This window comes from Girardinichthys multiradiatus, chromosome 24 (genome assembly GCF_021462225.1).
Source record: "Girardinichthys multiradiatus isolate DD_20200921_A chromosome 24, DD_fGirMul_XY1, whole genome shotgun sequence".
Taxonomy (NCBI): domain Eukaryota; kingdom Metazoa; phylum Chordata; class Actinopteri; order Cyprinodontiformes; family Goodeidae; genus Girardinichthys; species Girardinichthys multiradiatus.
The window spans coordinates 19,903,333-19,929,285 of record NC_061816.1 but is presented as its reverse complement, the minus strand read 5'-3'; the positions used below and the strand labels follow the sequence as shown (position 1 = coordinate 19,929,285).

Sequence of the window (25,953 nt, the reverse complement as noted above, 5' to 3'; positions counted from 1 at the left end):
GACCTTGATTCATCTTTAAATATATTCACAGTGAGTGAAGTATACAGGTCCTTCTCAAAATATTAGCATATTGTGATAAAGTTCATTATTTTCCATAATGTCATGATGAAAATTTAACATTCATATATTTTAGATTCATTGCACACTAACTGAAATATTTCAGGTCTTTTATTGTCTTAATACGGATGATTTTGGCATACAGCTCATGAAAACCCAAAATTCCTATCTCACAAAATTAGCATATTTCATCCGACCAATAAAAGAAAAGTGTTTTTAATACAAAAAACGTCGACCTTCAAATAATCATGTACAGTTATGCACTCAATACTTGGTCGGGAATCCTTTGACAGAAATGACTGCTTCAATGCGGCGTGGCATGGAGGCAATCATGCTGTGGCACTGCTGAGGTCTTATGGAGGCCCAGGATGCTTCGATAGCGGCCTTTAGCTCATCCAGAGTGTTGGGTCTTGAGTCTCTCAACGTTCTCTTCACAATATCCCACAGATTCTCTATGGGATTCAGGTCAGGAGAGTTGGCAGGCCAATTGAGCACAGTGATACCATGGTCAGTAAACCATTTACCAGTGGTTTTGGCACTGTGAGCAGGTGCCAGGTCGTGCTGAAAAATTAAATCTTCATCTCCATAAAGCTTTTCAGCAGATGGAAGCATGAAGTGCTCCAAAATCTCCTGATAGCTAGTTGCATTGACCCTGCCCTTGATAAAACACAGTGGACCAACACCAGCAGCTGACACAGCACCCCAGACCATCACTGACTGTGGGTACTTGACACTGGACTTCTGGCATTTTGGCATTTCCTTCTCCCCAGTCTTCCTCCAGACTCTGGCACCTTGATTTCCGAATGACATGCAGAATTTGCTTTCATCCGAAAAAAGTACTTTGGACCACTGAGCAACAGTCCAGTGCTGCTTCTCTGTAGCCCAGGTCAGGCGCTTCTGTTGCTGTTTCTGGTTCAAAAGTGGCTTGACCTGGGGAATGTTGCACCTGTAGCCCATTTCCTGCACACACCTGTGCACGGTGGCTCTGGATGTTTCTACTCCAGACTCAGTCCATTGCTTCCGCAGGTCCCCCAAGGTCTGGAATCGGCCCTTCTCCACAATCTTCCTCAGGGTCCGGTCACTTCTTCTTGTTGTGCAGCGTTTTCTGCCACACTTTTTCCTTCCCACAAACTTCCCACTGAGGTGCCTTGATACAGCACTCTGGGAACAGCCTATTCGTTCAGAAATGTCTTTCTGTGTCTTACCCTCTTGCTTGAGGGTGTCAATAGTGGCCTTCTGGACAGCAGTCAGGTCGGCAGTCTTACCCATGATTGGGGTTTTGAGTGATGAACCAGGCTGGGAGTTTTAAAGACCTCAGGAATCTTTTGCAGGTGTTTAGAGTTAACTCGTAGATTCAGATGATTAGGTTCATAGCTTGTTTAGAGACCCTTTTAATGATATGCTAATTTTGTGAGATAGGAATTTTGGGTTTTCATGAGCTGTATGCCAAAATCATCCGTATTAAGACAATAAAAGACCTGAAATATTTCAGTTAGTGTGCAATGAATCTAAAATATATGAATGTTAAATTTTCATCATGACATTATGGAAAATAATGAACTTTATCACAATATGCTAATATTTTGAGAAGGACCTGTACAAGGTTTCCCCATTGTGACTTTGGGATTATGCAGGAAAAGGAGGTTAAAAGGGAATTGTATTATCCGTTAATCTGGTATTTAGAAAACATACATGGAAATCTTATGATCAGTGTATATACTGTAGATACTATATAGAAAGCAAACGTTCTGCTTACCTCTCTCATTTCTTTGATTTTGGAACCGCCTTTGCCGATGAGGGAGCCACACTGGCTGGCAGGAACGACGAGCCTCAGGGTTACTGGTGGCTTACTGGTGGCTGGGCTGTTGCTCATGGAGTTGATTATATCCTGAAGAGGAGGAGAGGTGATGCCATGTTTTACTGAATAGTTTTTTTTTCAATGCATCCACACTCAAACCCACTTTCAAAAAAGTCCAAAATGCTGTGTTTGGTCAGCTGAGAAATATATTAAAAGGCTGCCTCAAAGTGGAAGGAGTGCTGAACTAGACTCTGCTAAATTGTTTCACAAATTAAGCCCAAATTAATGTCATTAGAAACAGTAAGTCAAGTATGCTTGGAATACATCTAGAACATTCTCAGTCACATGAAAATAATTAATGTTCAAAGCTGTGGAAATGAACTTTGTAACTTTGAACAATTTGGTTCAAGGTGTATGAATCTAGACTGTAGGGAACTAAGGTTCCATGTAGATTTTTTGCAAATTCAGCCTGTAGTGATGTCATCACAGACAGGAAGAGAGCTTGTACTACAATTTTTGGTCATTTGTTTTGTTGAAGGAATTATTGTTCCCAGTTTTGGACTTTCAACTTTGTCATCCTGAAGAGTTTACCTAAAATAAATATTTGGTTCTAGGTATGCCAAAGTACGGTAGGTGCTGCATACATTTTATGCAAATTAAGCCCCTAGTGATGTCATTAGGGACAGGAAGTAAGGTTGGCAGCAAACAAGGCATATTTGAGAGTAAAAGGTAATTAGAACCACTAGTCATATTCTTAAAAATTTATTCTGTATTTTAATATTTTGTTAATGTCAACATTCACGCCCCCAATGCATGGGTGGTGCAGCTTTTCTATTGTTTTTGTCCAAATGAGGATATCTTTTATGAGCAGAGAAAAAATATATACATTCATGAATATTATTGCTTCTACTATATATTATGCTTGGCATCTTTCGATGTTGAAGAATATGATTCATTCTGGAAAAAAATAGTAAATTTTCGATTCGTTTTTGAACTATGAACATCTGTTAGAAATGAAGCTGTGGGAAAAGTTTAGATATAGAAATAAACCCCTGGTGGAGCTTTTAACTACGTAAACTATCCCTCTGTAGGCATCAGAAGCCAAAGTAACTAAAATCATTTAAGTTTCACTGTAAAACCTTAATATTTGTTGCCCCCAATAAAATTCTTTAAAGGGATAATCATTTGTTGTCAAATTATTTTCTGTTTGACCTATAATAATATTCTAATATTTTGATGTATTAAATAAAAGGCAAACTTATTATTGAATATTAGAAGTAAGCCTTGTACTATCGTTTACTACTGTATACATTTACTTTGTACACTGTATAACAAGCATGCAGTCTTTATTTCTCTTTTTCCAAAATTAGATCAGACTCAATAGGATTTCTATTTCCTGAATGCTAGAATTTTGAAATATTTGGGTCTAATTCAGAAGTTTGCATACATTTCTTTAGTATTTGGAAGAGTTGTTTTTCAAATTGTATGACTTTGGTGAAATGTTTTAGGTTTCCTTCCACAATTTTCTTACAATGGTTTGCTGAAATGTTGGTCCATTCCTCCTGACAGAACTGGTGTCACTTCACAGCTGGGATGCTGTTGCTAGTCTTGTACGCTTCCCACTTTTCCCTCAAATGTACCAATCGTCATTATAGTCAAACCCATCAGTGTTGTTTTCATCAGACCACGGGACATGTCTCACAGGACACGTTACATTATATGTGAACTCTTTCATATATTCTTTCATTATTCTGGCATTTGTGAAATCAGTAATTTTGGTAAACCTAAGTGACCTAAAACAAGAAAAATGTAGTCTCCTTTAATGTCAGACAGTGAGGGAAAAAATGGTTATGTGTCTTTTTATGCAGTGTTTTGGAATTATCCTTTAACAATGTATAAAAGGTAGTTAATGACTATAATTTATCATAATAATCCAAATCTAACTAATTTACTGGTTCAGAACAACAGTGGCAGATCAGAAATATACTCCTCCTATTTGTCTTCGTCATCAGAAACTATTTCCTGCAGAGACTAAGTGATCTGTTGGCAGGTTGGCTCATCTGCGGCGCTGTGGACAATCTCAGACACCGGTCCAATGGCCAAACGAAAGCAGAGTACTGGCCCACTTTCAGAGGGTGCTAGAAGGTGAGATCAGCACATTTCTGTCCTACATAACACAACTGAGCCTGTTTTGTATTCTGTCTGGAAATGAGCCAGTAGGAGAAAAGTATCGTCCTTTTTTTTTGATCCACAACATTTAGCTATGGGACAGCAGGAACTTTACAGGTTTGGATTTTTTGAGTGCTGATGGCTGAATTCTGTACAGATTCTGAAATTTTCCATTTAGAGGCACTAACAGATGCCTGTTTCTACTGTTTTTAGCATCTGGCTTGTCTTGCACATTCAATGAAGACAGAAATAAATTAATTTCATAATTATGAAATAAAATAAAGCTGTGAATTAACAAACATGGTCATAATGTGATGTAAAAAGAAAAGTAAAGGCCGCAACAAAAAGCCATACAAATATAGGAATCCACAAAACATGATGCAGTACAAGAAGTGGATCAATCCAAAAAACAAGAAAGATGTAGAAGATCTGGAATGACCAACAAAAAAAGCCAAAACTAAAACTTTTATTACATTATTTGGTTTATTACATTTGAAAAAGCCAAAAATGATGACGTTGTTGGTAGTTATTATGTTTATAGGTGGATGTCTTTCAAAGTTTCTAGAGTAAAAACCCGTATCACTTTAAAGTGTCTTATGTTATTCAGTTTTTGTACATTTACTCAATGTGCATCTATTTGAAAACAACAATTTTATAGCCCTATCTCCAAAGCCATCCCCTTGACCCTGAGAACATTAGTGTCGTGGTGCGACTTTTTGGACTTTGTTGTGGTTTGTGTTTTGACTTTAGTTCGGTTTTGTAGTCATGGTTGTTTGCTTGTTTCCTTCTATGCCTCCTAGTATTTGTAGTTTTCTCTCCCCTCGCTTCTAGTTCCTTTTGTGGTTGCTTTTATATTTCTTGTTATGGTATTATTATTATTATTATTGTTATTATTATTATTGTAATTATAGTTCTTTGTCTTCCTTAGATTCTTTAGTTTAATTTCTCTTTTAGTATCCTTGTGTTTATTTATGTTTTAGTATTTGTTCCTTTGCATTCTTGTTAGTTTATTTTCTGTTTCCTTTCCAGTCAGTATTGTTTTGTTTACTTTTGTATACACTTTTGGTTTCTTTAGTCAGATCTCTGTTTATAGTGTTCTTTTGTTCCCTCTAGTTTCTCTGTTTACTTTAGTTAATCGTCTTTCTAGGTTCTTATGTTTCCTTGGTTATTTATCTTTGTCCTTAGCTTCCTTTAGTTCTGGTTTCAGGCCTGGCATAGTTGCTACGTTTTGGGTCATCTTTTTGAATGAATAAAGACATCTCTAGAATGGACGCCATGTTTATGAGAACCTATAGTGGAGGTGTGTGCCTAGCTATCAACCTCTGTAAACTTGAGCGCCAGATTTATCCTTTTAAATCCGGCCCTCGTTAGTTGTTTTGTCAAACCGCCAACATATGGAGATTTTGCCGATGCAATCTCAAGAAAAGCAAAAAATTAACCTGTAAACTGAAAAAATTAAGAATAATATACTCTATTTCAGAAATGGTCAAGTGCCCAGAAAAAAGGATCTTATTTGGATTTAATGTGGTACACCAGCAATGGGCTGCTATACCTGAAATGTGACATCAAGCAGTCTGACATTGGTGGTGGTACGGTTGATTCACCCGGCCTCATGCAAAACCACAACGTGACTTCTATTATACTGTTATATATTATATTATGCTGTTTTAATTAACTGTCGGATACATTATTAACTTCCTCTAACAATATAGCTTGAGTGGTCATGACACCAATTATGCCCTCTGTTAGATGCAGCATCCTATGGAAATCAGATTGCATACATACCGATTGCTGGTCAATATGGAGACCAAACTACACCCACATGGGACCATTTCCTCCTTTGTCCCTAATTAGGAAGCCCAGCTAAAGCTTTACCTCCTCAAACTTGTAGGCGATCATGGCGAAGGCCTTGAAAATGGCGTCTGTCGGCCCGGTGATGGTCACTATCCGCTCGGGACAGTTCCCCTCCGAGATGTTGATGCGGGCGCCACTCTGAATGAAGAAAAAAAGCTGAAAATGTGCAGCGTTGTTTTAAAAATATAACAAAAGGCTGATGAATATAATAGGAAAAGGTCTTACATCTTCACGCATTTTCTTCACGGTCTCCCCTTTCTGAAAAGCAGATTGAACAACAGTTAAATGTTTGCCTGCACCTAACATCCCACTTGAACAGCTCTAATTGTTGTACTTGTGATAAATACCTTTCCTATGATGCTTCCCACCTCCTGCAGGAGAACAAGAACAAACAGGTTTAATCTTGATCTATGCTGCTAAAAGATCAACCTTGAAGCCTGAGGATTAACTAGAATGGCCGTCCGTACCTTTCCGTGCATCAGCAGCCTGATGGTGAGGGTCACGTTCAGGCCACCTTCTGATTGGACCTTGATGGGTTCCATGTTGGGGTTGGAAGTGAAAGGAAGGGGCGTGGTCACGTGAGAGAGGAGGTGGTGGTGGAGTCTGCCAACCGGTCAGCTGCTGGGCAAAAAAAGGAAGAAGAGATTTAAGATGGTTGAAGTGTGTTTCGATTCGCCAAACAGCCAGGTTGGACCATATTTGTACCAACTAGGGACCTTTCTTTGGACTCCCTGGAGCACTATTAACAAAAAATTACCATTTGAGATCATCAAACAAATCATAATATCCAACAAAAACAACCTATGTCAATACAGAAGCAGCTTTTAGTGATGATTTCCTTTATTAATAGAATAAAGCTATTCAAACCAACTCTATGTGTATCATCCCCCAAACTTAATAACTGGTTGTGCCAGCCTTAGTACTTAAAACTGCAACCACGCGCAAATGTTTGCACAATCTGCCAATGAGTCTTTTACATCACCGTGGAGGGATGTAAACCCACTTTTCTTTGGAGAATTGTTTAAATCAGCCACATTGGAGGGTTTTGAAGCATGAAAACTCTGTTAATGTCATCCCATAGCCTCTCAATTAGATCTAAATCCAGACTTTGACCAGGCCGCTTTAAATCTTTTGCTTAGTTTTTTTGAGCCATTCAGAGGTGGAACTTCTGGTGTGCATTGGATCACAGCATAACTCAAGTGTGCTTGAGCTTAAGGTCATGAACTGACAGCCGGACATTCTGCTTCAGGATTTTCATCTTGAGCGCAGAAGTCGTGGTTTTATCAATTTGGGGAAGTGGTCCACGCCCTGAAGCAGCATGTGTGACTGCCAGTATGATGGTCTGTTTCTGAAATGCTGTGTTAGTTTTATGCCTGATGTAAGGGGACGCGCACTTTGCAAAAAGTTCCACTTTTGGCTCGCCTCGATGGGGATAATCAAGATGTTTTGGGAAATATTAGATGGGCCTTTATATTCTTTTTGGGCAGCTGTGGTTTTCGCCTTGAACCTCTCCCACGGAGGCCATCAAAGATATCTCTTCTTATGAATCATCAACACTGTCCCAAGGTGGATAACGGCTCTCATTGGTGTTAACTGGATTGCTATAACCTAAGGAATGGATTTGTAACCCTTTCTTGATGTAAATGACTTTGTTTTCTTATTTGTTCTTGATTTTGAAAAATCCTGATTGAAAAAGGCAGAGTCTGATCTAAGAGCATGGTGTGTTGCTTTCCGAGATCTTTCAGCCTACTTCATATTGTCAGACAGGTTCTGTTTAGGTGATTTCTTGATTCTACAGGTCAGGGCAATATTTTTTTACATAGGGCCAGCTAGGTTTGGATATCTTCATTTTCTTTGTACTCAAATAATCCCTGTCTGATATGAACATTTAATTGACGGTCTGAAACATTTAAGTGACAACAAAGCTAATCATTTCTCACTGCACTGTACCTTGATTTAATTTGGTGTTTTAGCACATTATCATCAACCTAAATCTTAAAGATAAAACTGGTTGGATGCTTGAATTTTCCACTTGTTTTATTTATTTTTTCTTGCCTAGCAATGTGCAGCTACTTGCTTTAAGAGTCTGACCTAATAGAGATGCGGAAATTGATTTAAAGGGTTATTTTTGGAAACCTTTGGAAGTTTCTGTTCCAAATAATGCAATACTATTCAAGAAAGGTGTTTGCTGCAACAATTGTAACCCTTTTTTTCTTTCAGAAGAAAATCCTTGATTAAAATGTAAAGTTTGTGCCAGTTTCTGTTGCTGATGTTCTTTCCTGTTAAAATTAAGGAGTAAAAAGAGTCGGATTTACAACTCTAAGAGGACGCAAACCAGCTTTTATTATCGGCAGACACAAATAGTATCAATAAAGCACTTAAGGATGGCACAATGAGTCACAAGAAAACTAGTCTTACAATAAAAAGCGTATGTATTTGTATCGAACCTGGATTCACTCTTTCAATTCAATTCAATTCAGTTTTATTTATATAGCGGCTATTCACAACACATGTCGTCTCAAGGCACTTCACAAAGGGTTTGGAATGGTCCAGGGTTGTTGGGGAGGTTAGATTAAACTACTGAGTGTTAGAGTTTGGCCATTTTAGAATGGGCTATGTGTAGGGGTACTAAGCAAAATAATAAACCTATAAAATGTGTCCATCTAGAGCCCACTGGTGGCCAGTGTTATACTAAAAACCACAAGGATTGGGGGAACCTCTCTCTGTCACACTGATTATAACTATTGGAAAAGATAAGGGGTCGCACACGTAGCAGAAATGGAGGGTGTGTTTGCACCTCAACCATAACTGAGCCAGTTTAGGCTAAACCTGACTCCCCCATACTCCATCCAACAGGGAGGGAAGAAGGCAGAGGTAAGAATAATTGGAGAGTGTTGTTTTCCTGTTGCATTGTGTGAAAGGTGGGTAACTTTAAAATGGGCTTAGTCAATTCAATCGAATCATATACAGGGGTTGGACAATGAAACTGAAACACCTGTCATTTTAGTGTCGGAGGTTTCATGGCTAAATTGGACCAGCCTGGTAGCCAGTCTTCATTGATTGCACATTGCACCAGTAAGAGCAGAGTGTGAAGGTTCAATTAGCAGGGTAAGAGCACAGTTTTGCTCAAAATATTGAAATGCACACAACATTATGGGTGACATACCAGAGTTCAAAAGAGGACAAATAGTTGGTGGACGTCTTGCTGGTGCATCTGTGACCAAGACAGCAAGTCTTTGTGATGTATCAAGAACCACGGTATCCAGGGTAATGTCAGCATACCACCAAGAAGGACGAACCACATCCAACAGGATTAACTGTGGACGCAAGAGGAAGCTGTCTGAAAGGGATGTTCTGGTGCTAACCCGGATTGTATCCAAAAAACATAAAACCACGGCTGCCCAAATCACGGCAGAATTAAATGGACACCTCAACTCTCCTGTTTCCACCAGAACTGTCCGTCAGGAGCTCCACAGGGTCAATATAAACGGCCGGGCTGCTATAGCCAAACCTTTGGTCACTCATGCCAATGCCAAACGTCGGTTTCAATGGTGCAAGGAGCGCATATCTTGGGCTGTGGACAATGTGAAACATGTATTGTTCTCTGATGAGTCCACCTTTACTGTTTTCCCCACATCCAGGAGAGGTACGGTGTGGAGAAGCCCCAAAGAAGCGTACCACCCAGACTGTTGCATGCCCAGAGTGAAGCATGGGGGTGGATCAGTGATGGTTTGGGCTGCCATATCATGGCATTCCCTTGGCCCAATATTTGTGCTAGATGGGCGCGTCACTGCCAAGGATTACCGAACCATTCTTGAGGACCATGTGCATCCAATGGTTCAAACATTGTATCCTGAAGGCGATGCCGTGTATCAGGATGACAATGCACCAATACACACAGCAAGACTGGTGAAAGATTGGTTTGATGAACATGAAAGTGAAGTTGAACATCTCCCATGGCCTGCACAGTCACCAGATCTAAATATTATTGAGCCACTTTGGGGTGTTTTGGAGGAGCGAGTCAGGAAACGTTTTTCTCCACCAGTATCACGTAGTGACCTGGCCACTATCCTGCAAGAAGAATGGCTTAAAATCCCTCTGACCACTGTGCAGGACTTGTATATGTCATTCCCAAGACGAATTGACGCTGTATTGTCCGCAAAAGGAGGCCCTACACCATACTAATAAATTATTGTGGTCTAAAACCAGGTGTTTCAGTTTCATTGTCCAACCCCTGTAGCTCTGTTAGTCAGGTTCATACATTCCAATTAATAACTAACCAGTGAACAGTGCAGTCAGATTCAGTTATTTATTCAAATTGGATAAAACGTTTTTCTATCTAAGGAAACCCAGCAGATTGCATCCAGTCGGTGACTTGTAGCATTCACTCATCCTGGATGTGCATGTAGAGACAGTGGACAGTCACTGGCGTTGACTTTGCATCATTTCTTTCTGCCTGAATCAGGACTCACAGTTAACAGAGCCAACACAAGAGGGCGCCTCAGCCCGCCCTCAAAAAGAATGGATCTGAATGATCACATGAAGTCTGCTGCAGGGGTTTTAATCTGCAGCTGGATTACCGGACGCAGAAATCTGAAAGGCTGCAGCACGCATTGAAAGCACAGCTCTGCTTTTGTTTTATCATGATGACTTTCCTCCAAAAGCCAGGAGAGATGTGTAATGGGTAGCTGAAAGCTTCGAATCGAGAAAGATCAAACTTTTTTTTAGTAAAGAAACCAAATGCAAACAGGAAACAGTGATCCATGGATGATTCCTGTTTGCCTTCGGTCATCTGCTTTATTAGATCCTTTATTTCAGAGTGAGCAGAAAAGCTCCTGCAGCGACTGACCTTGACTGAACAGACAAAGTCGCTGTCCGTCTATCACAGGCTCTGTTGCCATGTGGAAACTGAAATAAATCTCTATTTCTCTCTCATGTGTTAACAACTTGTACCTGACAACATGTGAAGTTCGGAGTTGATCAAAACACGCTCACGTCACAGAAATTTGACAGTTTAGATTATGCAAACAGCAGGATTAGCAGATCTCCCTAATTTGATCTTTAATGGTCAGGTCTTCTCACTCTAATGAGTCATTGGGTCTGCAGATGGATTCAGACAGCTGGTGTTGCTTTACAGACAACCGATTAGCTTAGAAAATCAACTATTTTATTTCAGTTTTACATTTTTACATTCCACATGAACAGGTTTTCAGAGTTCTTAAGGCAACATGTTATGAAAATGTAATATTTATAACTTGAAATAAAAAAAAGACATAAACTGACACCCAATAGAGGAAAAATAGATTTTCTAAGTTGTTAGAGTTGACGTGAACCCTCACAATTTCTGCTGTTTTACGTAGACGTCTTTATGTGGAGTAAATGTCTTTTCTACATTAGACATTTAATATTGATGTTATAGATGTCTTGTCTGTGTTGAAAGAAATTGTTTTACCCATTTCCAGCCACATGAACACATTTTTAGATATCTTTTTGTAAACATGTTTTCTACGTTGTAAATCTACGTCGTAAATCTACGTTTTTCTACGTTTTAGGACTCTTTATATTCCAACTCCATTTTGATATCTTAGACAACTTGAAGTGCATGCTTTTTCTAGGCTGGAGACATCATAGACATTTTCATTTACTTGTTTTTTATTGATTGTGAATAAAATACATTTTTTTACCTTTCACTCTTTAACTACATTTACATATGATTGACATTTCTCAGTGTAGCAAAACAAAACATGTTTTGGTGTTTTAACTCCATTTTACCACGTTAAGACCTCATTAGACGTCTACATCGCCTCATCTGTTCTAATAAAAGACATCTTTACACCAAGTTTTCTGCATGGTAAATATAATTATTTTACCTTTTACTTTATAAGCACATCATGACATCATTTGTAGATTTTGTTTTTACCAGTTACTTTTCAAGTATGTTTAGATGTCGTTGACGTTTCATGTACACGTTTTTTCTACGTTGTGAAAAATGTCTTTTCCTCTTTGAACCACTTGTAGATGCCACTTTAGACGTACAAGTGGATGTCTTTACTATGTTGTAGCTAAAACGCCTTTTCCCTTTTTACGTTTCAGCTAAATTAAAACTTAATTTGTTTACATTTTATTACTATTCAGTAGTATAAAAATATTGTTTTACGTTGTACTTTTTAACTACTTTTAGACATCACAGATGTCTTGATATAGACTTATTTTCTTCCTTACCCTGTATTTTTCAACCATTTACACACATTGAACATCTTTGTGACGATTTATTTTTCGATTGTTTTTTGAGGTCCTCATGTAGACTTTTTCTATTGTGCAGAAAATTGCCTTCACTTTTTTTGTTTTTTGACCACTTTTCGATATCATCCCAGCTACAGGTAGACATATTGTCCACGTTTTAAATAAAACTACATTTTTATTTTTATTTTCCAGTCAGATGAAGTCTTTGTTGACATTTTCTTGTGGATGTCTTTTCTTCATTGTAAACATATTGCTTTACCTTTTACTTTTTTGACACTATCATAGATATCTTCATCCATCTTTTCAACCACATTTAGACATGAATGAAGTTTTCACACAGAATTGTGTTTGTAAGAAAGAAAACATTTATTTTTTAACCTTCATGTCAGTTTATTTTTTTTACAATTTAAATAAAACAACTATTTCTAGATGTCCCTAGATGTCTTTGTGTAGATGTCTTTTCTACATGTTTATATAAAATGTCTTCATGTTTTACTTTTCAACCACTTTATTTTTAGATTTTTTCCAGTCATGTTTTAAAGTTAATAAATAGACATATAAAACAAAACTGAAAACAAGTTAAATAAAAGATAGAAAGGTTACTACAAAAGTAAAAAAATGAACAGATAGTCATCACATTAACATGTTCTAGGATTCTTCCATGTTTTAAAGTGCATATTCAAACATATTTAGCAAAAAAGGGAAGCTTTCTCTATTCTGATAAATATTCTGGTCATCTTTATATCTTTTACTGTCGGTGAATACATATATATATATATATATATATATGTTAATTGTCATTTCTGACAATTATTTGCTTTTCATACATGCTCATAGCTTCTTAGAGCAGCTTCTTGGATTCTTGTAAAAGTGAGAAAATATTTAAAATGTTAAATAATGACGGATCCAGACAAGCTTCTCGAATAAGTTTTTATATTAGCCTATGATCTCACCAGCGCCTGTTTAGATTCTTTCATAACATGTAGTGTTTATAGATTCTCTGTAATCCCTGACATGTATTGAAATGAAAATATTTTAGCAAAGTTCTGGGAGTAAATTCGTTCCAATCTGCGCTGGATGCTGGTTTTATGAGGCCAGTGGAGGTTCGAGAGATGAGTGGCAGGGATTCTGCCGCCAGCTGTCCCTCCAATCTCCCAGAAGAGACCAGATTACGTAAAAAGCCCTAATCCGGGTTTAAGACCCAAGCCAGCGGTGCAGGTTCTCTCCAGGGGCAGGCAGAAGGGTGGGTGGGAGGGAGAAGTAAAAAAAAAACCTAAAAAAAACACAGATTGATCCTGGGATTAAATCAATGGTTTCATCTTGGAGGCAAGAAGGTGCTTAAAATGTGCAGGTTTATTTCTAAAAACCAATGAGCATCTCCCTGGTAGAGAAAAAACCTTCAAAGAGTCTCCTTCCCTCCAATTATGCCTCAAACTCACTTCACGATGTAGGTCATCAAAAATGAGTCTGCTGGACCTCAAAGATGGCATGAGCTGCATTTCAATGGTTTCATTCTGCTTGTGCATTCTAAAAGAATGAGGTCAAGGGCCTGTGAATCACTGGCACCAAAAACCTTCCAGCATATTACCTATTTTTGTCTGAATCTAAAAGACATTGAAACTGGATTTGACTGGGGTTTGCTGGGATTTTTGCAGCGTTCCTCTAGCAGGAAGTCAATAAAAGTGAGAGGGATATGGCAGGGAATTTTTCCTGACATCTGACAGGGAAAGTGGGTCATGCTCTGTGCTGCAGTGCTGCTAGCCTCCTCCTCCTCTTCTATGGCGGCTATTGAATTAATCACGCTTTACGCTCGGGTGGGCAACGCAGTGCACAAAATGGCTCCCTCCTCTTCCTCCTCCTCTTCTGTCCTCCTTAGCCTGCCCTCGCCTTCGCCACAGAAAAGACTTGAGCGTCGCTCTTGAAGAAGCTGAATCTATGATCTCTGCCATCCCTTGACCTCCTTCCTCCTTAGTTGCTGCCAACAATGAAGAGATGCTCACACTGTATGCAGAACCGTCAGTGTGTGAATGATGGAAAATTGCTGCAAATGTTTGAGAGAACAAGGAAAGTGGTTGTTTGGGGATCTTAAATGGACAAGGGACTTTTAAGGGAGAGTGTGGGTTCTTAAAAGTGAAGAAATAGAGAAAGTGGTTTGTGTTTTTTAAGCGTTTTCTTCTTTCAGACAAAGCCTATCACTGTTTTCAATGTTTGAAACTGTTTAAAATAAATGAGGAACTTCCTTATTTCTGGTTTTTTTTTCATATTAGATTAAGCTTTCAGGTTGTTTTATTTTTACTTCTGCATGCAAGTCATATATTTGATCACCAGAGGAATACCCATTACCTTTTAAAATGTAGATGAATGCATTCAGGAGCTGCTGCTCTTCCACATAAAGTCAGTCTTGACATGTTCTTTCTACATACACCATCAAACCAAAGCAAACGCCAAATGTTTTTTATTTTACTGCACATGTTTATGTTATGCCCTCGATTTGGGGAAGTGAAGGATCATTCAGTCAATGGAGATACTGAGGTGTCAGTTAATAAGGATGCATGCTGGGAAGGAAACAGATGTAAAATATTTTAAGGAAAATCAATAAAGTGGTCTAATCTAGGCCAAAGCATCTATCATCTGCTCAGTCCTGATCCACACATTTACAGATATGTCAATTTGAAACAACAGCCCTCAACTTTTTTATTTATTGAAGCATTGAAGCCCAAAATCTTTAGTTTAGTACTTTTATAATGTGATTTTGGATATGCTGACTTTTGGGGGGGGTTTGCTTGCCAATCAAATGTGAGCCCTCTGAATTCTACCCTACATGCAGAAATGCATGTTTGGAGACGGAGAATCAGTTTTCGTAACCTTAAAATCAAAAAGTGCAGAAAACGCTCAAATCGAATGCAATAGAGTATAGCACCACTTTGCATCTTTCTTGCAGCGTCTTTGTATCTTTTTTCTCCGTCATAAACGCTTGAAATGTTTGCAGCTTGCAGTAACATCCACCCAATAAATGCAGTGGTAAATGTTTGCGACTGTACATCCATCATCATTTAACCAATTCTTGGATGTGTCTGTGCTCCAATTAGCGGTGAACAAAAGGAGAATTAGCAAGCATGTAGGGCACCAGAGGGGGACCGCAGAGGGTGACCTCTTTGAGCCATATGTTCTGTATTAAAGGAGTGTCTCACTTTGGAGAAAATGTGAGAAAGACCTCTTAGAGTTGAAAGTTTGGAGGAGGAAGGGGGTGAATAATTGCTCTCTGCTGTCAGAGAAGGGAACTGATCAAGTAGAAGTGAGGAGTTGAGGTTTTCGCCCACAGTTTCCTGGTATATGAGCAGCTCTCGTCTCGTCTGGCTTTTGTTTCATGCGGCCAAGTCGGGGGGGTTGGAGGCGCGAGGCGTCCGCCCAGTCGGCCTTCCTATGCACTACTATGACAGTCCTCTCAAGAGCTGTCAGTCCACATCAGGAGCCCAGCATCCTGACATCTCAACCTAAATCACAATCAAAGCTGCAGCTACCTCAAGTAGTCAAACTGGAGGAGGCATCCAGCAACGAAGACAACTAACAATCACCGAGATGCTTCAAAGTTACCTCACAGACTCCTAGCATGTAAAGTAAAAGCCGTCAGAAAGGAGGCACACCATGTTGTTCGCCGAAAAGCAGTGCTATGTCGGCCATTTTAGATTTGCCACAGTTTGTAATGTGAGATCACTGGTTGTCACAAAGTCATGGCTTCCATACGCCAAGCTTCCCCCGAGCGTTGAAGCGGAACGAATGAGAATATCCTCATTTCCTTTGCTTTTACCCATTTTTTCACATTTCAGCTTCATCACTGTGCAGAGATTATATATGAGCTTTTTATTTGAACAAAGCAGTAATTCAGGTTAGATTCCAACAAAATGACGGATGACGGTTTTTTTTTTGTGTATGACTTCCCGACAATAAGATGAGCTGCAGTGCTAATATTCACAGAAAGATAATCGGAATAACGACCTCATCTATTGCCTATTATCAAATCCTTTCTACAGTTAATGCGGCTAATTCCCAAACAATAAAATCACTCAAGCTTAAAGCAAAGACAATCAGTTAAACAAAAACAGTCACAGGATGTCTAAAAGCAAAATCGACTGACTGGAAAACTGAGCGTTCTTTAGGGTAAAACTAAAAGATTTCCACCCAGGAGGAATTTTGGATGTTGGTGTTTGGCAAAGAGCGTATTTAAAACGATTCAATAAAAAAAAAAAGTCAGTGGCGTTGGGTAAGTTACCAAGTTAATTAATTATTGATGGCTTTCCCCACCTAGAAATTTAAGTTTTCCAGAGTTTGAAGCGTTTGCGATTCCAACAACCAACCGAGGACTTAAATGATTTCTCTCTAAAAACTTTAAATAAATATTCCATTTAAATGTTGGTATTTCCAAACAAAGTCTTGCTTACAAAACAAAAAAACCCTGAAGGCCGTCATTAGAACTACAAAAGGAGAGTTTACCTTTTCGCAGTGCAGGATACAGTAGCTGACGACCACTTTCGGCGTTGAAGGATTAAAAATCGCAAAGGGAAAATAATTTCTCCCCCCCACCTCTCTTCCTTTCGCTCTGATCAGAATAAACTCTGCCACTCTATTGGCTCATTCAGCGGGGGTCACGTGAGCGACCCAATCAACACGTGATGCTTCTCGAATTTATATGACGAAACCGACTCGCATTCTCATCGAGCAAGGTTTGTGACGCGACTGTTTGCAGTGGTGTTTTGTAAATAGGCTGTGTGATGAGAGAGGGGTAGTTTGGGTGACCATCACCCACCGCCCTCTATGCCCACCCCCCTCTTTATTTCCCTCAGATGCAACAAAAAAAGGGGGACATGCCCAGTGAGGCACACGGGCATTGCAGGGGCATGTCTGGGAATGATGGGGCAGTCTGAATCAGAACTTTAGCCTCGGGGGGCATTTGGGATCCACAAAGCCATCGTCCTTGTTATTGGTAATGACAAGTGACACAGAAAAAGCAAAGAGAAATCGGACCAGAACTTCCTGGCGCAACCAAACGCCTCAAAACCTGCGCACTCACTCACTGCTCCTGCTTTTTAATCTGCTTTCTTTTGAGTGCGTGTTTGTCCAAAATTACAGAGCTTTGGAGGCCAGCCGTCCAGATTTTTTTCCATTCCAGCACAAATCCAGCCCTCATGTCAGATGGACAGTTCTGCAGAGTTTAATCTGTCATCATTAGGGTTGGACGGTAGTAGCAGAAGCACCAGAAAAAAGCAGGAGGGTTAGGATTTCTGGATTAGGGGCAATGCAGACAATAGAGGACAAATTTCACCTCATTGTCGATTGTTTGCATTTAGCGCAGATGCTCTGCATACAGAATTGCATCTGCTTTTAATTTGTGCAACTATATATCACTGAATGGTAATCATGCCTTTACCTATCCACCCGACTGTAAAATGGCCCATGGGAGAAACTACAAACAGAGCATTAAATGTGTTCCACATTGACTGCTTCTAATCTTTCATTAAGCTAAATGCGCTCTCTCCACAGTTCTTTGATTCATGACATATAATCTGCTGAAAGTTAAAGTTTTAGAGGACATGTCCTGGTCAATGAATCATACATGGGTCAGAAGCAACCCCTGGAACACCACAATGTAGGTTCTGAAATCCACCAATGTAATCAAAGCATAAAATAAGTCAATAACAATCAATAAATTGTTTGAAGAGATATTTTTGCTTTCAGAATCTAAAAAGATCATCAAGTTTTATTTTCCAAGTTTCTAATGCCAGAAGGTTGACCTCTCATCCAGCTAGCTAAACTAAAACTAGATAATTAAGCTGTCTAAAGTTTCTAGATTTAAATTGGTCTCACATTTTGTTTATAAAACCAGTAGTTTGGGAAGCACTTGGGCCAGTAGCTGGGCCTCACAAACAGCCAATAATAGCCAGGTAAACTACAACTAGATATTTGATGTCTACATTGAAATATTTAGACTCACCCTCTACCGATGATCCACATAGCCCTGTCTTTTAGTGTTTAACCCTTTCTCTCTCCTAGACATGGCGATTGACTGAGCTTAAATGTAACAAACTCTATGTGCTCTCTTTCAGACTCTTGAAAACTGGCTCAGAGTTTATCTGTTCTTTCTTTCTAGGTGAAACGACTAAAGGAGCTACATCCATTAACATTTACTTTTCCTTCCCATAGAAAGTACTTCTGGATCAGTGCTTCTTTGTTCTCTTTTTCTGTCTTCTCTGTTCTCTCAAACCCCCAGTCGGTCGTGGCAGATGGCCGCTCACACTGAGCCTGGTTCTGCTGGAGGTTTCTTCCTGTAAAAAGGGAGTTTTTCCTCTCTGCTGTCGCTACATGCATGCTCAGTATGAGGGATTGCTGCACAGTCAACGCCAGTGACTGTCCACTGTCTCTACATGCTCATCCGGGAGGAGGGAATGCTGCAAGTCACTGACTGGATGCAATCTGCTGGGTTTCCTTAAATAGAAAAACTTTTTATCCAATTTGAATAAAAAGCTAACTCCGACTGCACTGTTCAATGGTTAGGATTAATTGGAATGTATGTACCTGACTGTTGTGAAGTGCCTTGAGACAACATGTGTTGTGAATTGGCGCTATATAAATAAAACAAAATTGAATTGAATTGAATTAAAGATTTAAAACAAGCCCTAGGTTTTGTGTTTCAGACCTGGGTCGGTAGCTGGCCAGTAATATTGACAGTAGGCCTTCCAACTAATAAAAACCAGTCAACTAAACATAAATAGTTCTCTGAACTGGAGTAAAATATGATTTGTGTTCTGTTTTTCTAGTTTTCTAATGCTAGTAGCTGGCCAGTTGTTGGACCAGTAGTTGGGCTCAAAACCAACCAAGGTCAATGAACTAGATATTGTATGTGTCTAAATCTAAAGTTGTGGGACTACAACTGTTTTGTTTGACCAGATTTGTAAGGCCAGTAGTTGCCCAGGTGTTGGATCTGTAGTTGGACCTCAGAATCAACCAGGCACAACCATTTGAGCTAAATTTACATACCATAGCTGAGTAAATTTATATTGTCTAGACTAAAATTAATCTAAAAGTTTTTCTAGATCTGTAAATCTAGTAGTTTGGCCATACAGTCTGGAGGAAGAGGCACAGAACCCAGGGTGCCTGAAGTCTAGTGGTAAGTTTCCACAGTCAGTGATGGTTTGGGGTAGCATGTCATCTGCTGCTGTTGACCCACTGTGTTTTCTGAATTTCACAATCTACGCACTTCATGCTTCCTTCTGCTGAAAAGTTATATGGAGATGCTGTTTTCCTTTTGCAGTTCAGAGTCCAAACTGCTTACTGGTTAATATGAAGGTGAGATCCTGGTCAGGGTTGATGAGGTGCACTCAGGAACTCTAGGACAAAGATGTCAGATAATGGGTACACCGAGAGTCTGTCTAGTTTCTGTCACTCTATGAGTTAACTAAGTTCCTCTGCCCAGATCCATGTGTGGCCTCCAGCAAGGTGATAAATCCAGCCTGGTCCAGCATAACCCTCCACCCCTTCTGTGTCACTACCTCGCAACATTTTACACACAATTCCTTTCAGGATACCACACTCCTAATGAAATCAGAAGGGCATGAAGGAGAGATGGTCAATTCCTGATTGTTTAAGTTATCTTAAATAAGTGGTGGCAAAGAAGGAAAAGAGTTTTATTAAAGTAACCCTGAGAAGGTGACTCTGGTAGGGCAGAAACACAGTGATATCCTTGCTTTCACCCAGAATTTGCACTCATTTGAGTATAACAGGGTTCAAAATATGTACAACTCTCCTGACTGACAGAAAGTGCAATATAAAGAATACAAAACTGAAATTTAACTCCTTTTTTCAGTTTATTTCAGGTATCTGTCTTCAACCATACGTTTAAAAAAAGCAGGAAAATAAATGAGACAAATTCCTGGAATGGAAACTAAATCAAATGTGCCCACCGCCTGTAATCAATGTTCGATTTCCATCAGTCAACAACCACATGCAATCATTGACTGTGAGAGGGCTGTAAAAACAGTGCCTCAAAAACAAATGTAGCTTCCTTTAAATACGTTGTTCTTCTGTGTTTTTTCTGTATATTTTACAAAAAATTGTGGCATTTTAATTTTACTAATAACAAACTCGAACATTTAGCCAGAAATTTTGAAAGGTAAACATACATTGCCACCCTTCTGCCCGGTCTATTAAGAATTTGGACCCTACTGGGTATAGATTAAAATAAGTGAGAAGACGTTGCGGCCGATCAGTGGTTTCTATGGTGATTCTCATCGTTACCAGTAATGTTAGGCCCTGAGCATGACTATTTTTGTCAGAAAGCTCTTGACCCCAACACTGTCGGAATGTCAGACCAGGAAGGTGGTCCAATCTGAAAAGGGGGAACAGGTAATGTGCTCTAATTGTCAAGGGATCACACTTCTCAGCCTCCCACAAATTCAGAAAAAGCAGTGAGTCTTTTTTTTTGGCAATGGAACAGTGGATCAGATCCTTAAAAAATCCCTAAAATCAAATTACTGTCTATTTGGATTTTTGGCTCTTTGTTTTTTTCTGGAAATTCCATAAACACTGTAGGATGTAACCTTACCGAATGTCATAGAATACTTTCATGAATTGAGACACATCTCTTGAGTAGCCCAGGGATATCCCAGATCTCACAGTTGTGATATTGTCTCATCTAAAAGAGTCTGCTCAGTCCAATCCCGACTATCCAATATTGGTCTAGAAACAAGCCAAAAGTCCTAGAATCAATAGTGTTCAATTATTTTATTTGGGTAAATTGCTGTAAACCTCGAAATGATGATTATATAAAGAGATCAGTCTTACAGTTTTTATTGATGGCACGTTTGTTTTTGTTTTTTTGCCTCACTGAACTTCATAGCACATTAACATTCTCCTTGCAGTTGTGATGCTGCCGCTCATCACATTGAACAGATAGACTGATTTTAAGACTCAGGCAGGCACAAGCCATCACATGAAATAAGACTTGGAAGAATTTACTCTTCTTGTTAAAAATGTCAGAAAGATTAAAAGCCTATCTTCAGCATACTTTTTTCAATCAGCTTTGCAGCTAAAATTGCGAAATGATTGTGCTCATTCTATATGAGGTCTATCTGTTAAATGTAACTTTTTCCCAGCAACAACACTAGATAGATCAAAAAAATTAAAGAGGATAAAAGAAATGGTGTTTAATTCTTTTTAATATACTGATATAACTGTTAATCAATTCAGAACAATAAATGACAGGAGGAGAGACTTGAAGGCAAAGTGAGCTTATTAAGATGCTTTTATTATAAAACCTTATTTTTATTTAAGAAGAAAAAATATAAAACTGACTGTTTATATTTCAGTTTACAGCTAATATAGAAAAGATTATGTAAATATTTCCTGATGAAAGATACCATGTTTAAAGACTGTAACAATTTCTATGTTATTAGAGATCAATGACCCTGTATATTTAATGATTAACTGTGAAGTCTCATTGTAAAACATTGAACCAGAATGAAAACTAAAAAGGCTCCAACAATAGCTCCCTGAGGAGCACCACAAGTTAGTTTTATTCATTTTTATTGTACCTATATGGATACAAGCACCGTCCAAGTTCACCCTTTAAAAGAGGTAGTTCTAAGCTCACATTGATTAAAACAGGCCAAATATATCATTGTAGCTCACTATTCTAAAAGCTAATAGGGCTTTCAAACCTTGTACTCGTACTCGTCGTCTTCCGCTTATCCGGGACCGGGTGGCGGGGGCAGCAGACTAAGCAGAGACGCCCAGACGTCCCTCTCCCCAGACACCTCCTCCAGCTCCTCTGGGTGGAGCCCAAGGCGTTCCCAGGCCAGCCGAGAGACATAGTCCCTCCAGCGTGTCCTGGGCCGTCCCCTGGGCCTCCTCCCGGTGGGACGTGCCTGGAACACCTCCCGAGGAAGGCGACCAGGTGGCATCCGGTATAGATGCCCGAGCCACCTCAACTGTCCTCTCGATGTGGAGGAGCAGCGGCTCTACTCCGAGACCCTCCCGGATGGCCGAGCTCCTCACCCTATCTCTAAGGGAGTGCCCGGCCACCCTACGGAGGAAGCTCATTTCAGCCGCTTGTATCCGGGATCTCGTTCTTTCGGTCATGACCCAAAGTTCATGGCCATAGGTGGGGGTAGGAACGTAGACCGACCGGTAAATTGAGAGCTTTGCTTTTCGGCTCAGCTCTCTCTTCATCACAACGGACCGGCACAGTGCCCACATTACTGCGGCAGCCGCACCGATCCGTCTGTCGATCTCCCGCTCCATTTTTCCCCCACTCGTGAACAAGACCCAGAGATACTTAAACTCCTCCACTTGAGGCAGGAACTCCCCTCCAACCTGAAGAGGACAGGCCACCCTTTTCCGGTCGAGTACCATGGCCTCGGACTTGGAGGAGCTGATCTTCATCCCAGCTGCTTCACACTCGGCTGCGAATCACCACAGCGCATGCTGTAGGTCTTGGCTAGAGGGGACCAGCAGGACCACGTCATCTGCAAAAAGAAGAGACGAAATCCACTGGTCCCCAAACCAGACCCCCTCCGGCCCTTGGCTGCGTCTAGAAATCCTGTCCATAAAAGTTATGAACAGGATCGGTGACAAAGGGCAGCCCTGCCGGAGTCCAACATGCATCGGGAACAAGTCCGACTTAGTGCCGGCAATGCAGACCAAACTCCTGCTCAGCTTGTACAGAGACCGGATGGCCCCTAATAAAGGGCCCCCGATTCCATACTCCTGGAGCACCCCCCACAGGGCATCATGAGGGATGCCGTCGAATGCTTCCTCCAGGTCCACAAAACACATGTGAACCGGTTGGGCAAACTCCCATGAACCCTCTAGCACCCTGTAGAGGGTATAGAGCTGGTCCAGTGTTCCACGGCCGGGACGAAAACCACACTGCTCCTCCTGAAGCCGAGGTTCGACTATCGGCCGGACTCTCCTCTCCAATACCCTGGCGTAGGCCTTACCAGGGAGGCTGAGGAGTGTGATCCCCCTGTCATTGGAACACACCCTCCGGTCACCCTTCTTATGAAGGGGGACCACCACACCAGTCTGCCAGTCCAGAGGCACTGTCCCCGACCATCATGCAATGTTGAAGAGGCGTGTCAACCATGACAGCCCCAGAACATCCAGAGACTTGAAGTACTCAGGGCGGATCTCATCCACACCCGAAGCCATGCCACCGCGGAGCTTTTTAAACACCTCGGTGACTCCAGCCTGGGTGATGAAAGAGTCCAACCCCGAGTTCCCAGCCTCTGTTTCCACCACGGAATGATGGCAGGATTGAGGAGATCCTCGAAGTACTCCTTCCACCGCCCGATAATGTCCTCAGTCAAGGTCAGCAGCCTCCCACCCCCACAATAAACAGTGTTGGCAAAGCACTGCTTCCCCCTGCTGAGGCGCCGAACGGTTTGCCAGAATCGCTTCGAGGCCAACCGATAGTCCTTCACCATGGCCTCACCAAACTCCTCCCAGGCCCGAGTTTTTGCCTCTGCCACAGCCCGGGCCACAGCATGCTTGGCCTCACGGTACCCCTCAGGAGTCCCACAAGCCCACCACAGCCGATAGGACTCCTTCTTCAGCTTGACAGCATCCCTTACTGCCGGTGTCCACCACCGGGTTCTGGGATTGCCGCCATGACAGGCACCGCAGACCTTACGGCCGCAGCTACGGGCAGCAACATCAACAATAGATGCGGAGGACATGGTCCACTCGGACTCTATGTCTCCAACATCCCCCGGGATCTGGTCAAAGCTCTCCCGGAGGTGGGAGTTGAATACATCCGTGGCCGAAGGCTCCGCCAGGCGTTCCCAGCAGACCCTCACTATGCGCTTGGGCCTGCCACGTCTGTCCGGCTTTCTCCTCCTCCAGCGGATCCAATTCACCACCAGGTGGTGATCAGTGGACAGCTCAGCCCCTCTCTTCACCCGAGTGTCCATAACATGTGGCCGAAGGTCTGATGATACGACAACAAAGTCGATCATCGACCTCCTGCCTAGGGTGTCCTGGTGCCAAGTGCACTGATGGACACCCTTATGTTTGAACATGGTGTTCATTATGGACAATCCGTGACTAGCACAGAAGTCCAATAACAAAACACCGCTCGGATTCAGATCAGGGAGGCCATTCCTCCCGATCACGCCTCACCAGGTGTCACTGTCATTTCCCACGTGGGTCTCTCGTTCGGGCTTGGCTCGGCCGGGTCCCACGAGGAGCAACCCGGCCACCAGGCGCTCTCCGGCGAGTCTCGACCCCAGGCCTGGCTCCACGGTGGGACCCTGGCTCCACCGTACCGGGCGACGTCACGTGCCTCGATATTTTTGTCCTCATGAGAGATTCTTAGGGCTTTCAAACCATTACAAAATTTATTTTTTACAAGAACAAAATTACACAAATCCACCACTGGTCATTTAAACACAAATCTCTTATTTTGACTATACATTGGGGATATAAAAGTGCTACAAATAGTAAAATGAAGAAGGGACTACACAGATGCATAGATAATAACATGGCTGTGTTGTGCATATACACCAAAAATCCAGATTCTTGATTAATATCTCTGTTACAGCAGCCATCCATTCCAGAATAGAGCATAAGTTAATATTGTTGCTTAGTTCAACTTAGTTCAAGTTCAGCAAGTAAAAAATGGCCACATTAAACTCAAAGTTCTAAAATACTAACAGCTGGCCTCAATAATGATTAAGTATTTGTAGTTTGGAAGAAAGTGGTGAACCCTCTTAATGAAAGTTACGTTCCTTTTATTAGAACAAATGTTCTATACAATTTTAACATGTCAATTTTTTTCCACTATGCTTTAGATCGGATTAAAATAGGAAACAATGGGTTGGTGAGATATAATTACTTGGTGAAAATGGAGGAAAATAAGATATAATTTATAATAAACACATAGAGTTATATATTTCAAACCACATTAAAGCTTGAGTTTCCACAATGAACCCTTTTCCTTTCTCCAATATCAAACCAGCTGCACTTATGTTGAGAGTTTATTGCTTAAAGCTCTAACCAGGGCACTCTTGTGTTTTGGGAACAATAAAACCTCTGATAAGTGTGCTTGTTGCATGCACTAAAAGCCTTTGCCCATAACTCTAAAAACTGCTCTATACAAAGCAACCCCATATCCCTAATGGAAAATATCGCCTGACTCGCTTTGCTCATGTAATCAATGTAGCCAGTAATGGGACATTGCTGCCTCCTGGCAAAAACCAATGATGAATAGACTTTTGGACTCCAACTCTGTGCTTTGTTTGGGTACAAAAACATGAGATGTAATAAAGAACTAGGTTTATCTATTGAAAAGTTTGGCTAGTTTTACTTCAAAGACAACATATGTACACTAAATTGCCAAACGTATTGGGTCACACCACCAAATCAATGAATTCTGGTGTTACAATCACTTGACTGGCTTGACCTCAACCTTGTTGAACATCTTTGGGATGATTTAGAGCAGAAGCTGTAATTGTGGTTTTCACATCTAACTATGAACACATTCCTAAACTGTATGGAAGATGTTCACCAGATAGTTAAAGTTGCCATTCCTGGCAATAGTGGATCCATCAACAAATTGGACCTTAAAGACTAAGAATAGAATGTCATCAAAGTTCATGCACATGTACAAGTAGACAGACAAATGCCTTTGGTAGTATAGTATATCATTCAAAGAAAATCTTCTAGAATGGGTAGCCATTTTACCAAATTGCTTGTTAAGATTTCCAACAGAAACACGTGAATTCAACTAGCTTGAAAAGGTAATAGACGTTGCAGTCAACAAGCACAGGGGTTTCATACAC

At 40.7% G+C, this 25,953-nt stretch overlaps 1 protein-coding gene across 9 annotated transcripts in view; it reads right to left on the bottom strand.

Moving 5' to 3' along the window:
* LOC124861348 (poly(rC)-binding protein 3-like) overlaps positions 1 to 25,953 on the bottom strand; it is a 66,480-nt gene that overhangs the window by 15,259 nt on the left and 25,268 nt on the right. For 4 of the 9 annotated variants that reach the window (XM_047354984.1, XM_047354988.1, XM_047354990.1 and 1 more), the window contains exons 1-6: positions 16,613 to 16,766; positions 6,346 to 6,496; positions 6,226 to 6,249; positions 6,104 to 6,136; positions 5,900 to 6,016; positions 1,814 to 1,945 (exon numbers count right to left, since the gene is read on the bottom strand). In XM_047354984.1, the coding sequence (XP_047210940.1) occupies positions 1,814 to 1,945; positions 5,900 to 6,016; positions 6,104 to 6,136; positions 6,226 to 6,249; positions 6,346 to 6,420 (381 nt within the window). In that variant the 5' untranslated portion in view covers positions 6,421 to 6,496; positions 16,613 to 16,766. Of the gene's footprint in view, positions 1 to 1,813; positions 1,946 to 5,899; positions 6,017 to 6,103; positions 6,137 to 6,225; positions 6,250 to 6,345; positions 6,500 to 16,612; positions 16,772 to 25,953 lie in introns of those variants that run through there. The other 5 variants (XM_047354987.1, XM_047354986.1, XM_047354992.1 and 2 more) reach the window with 4 other exon arrangements.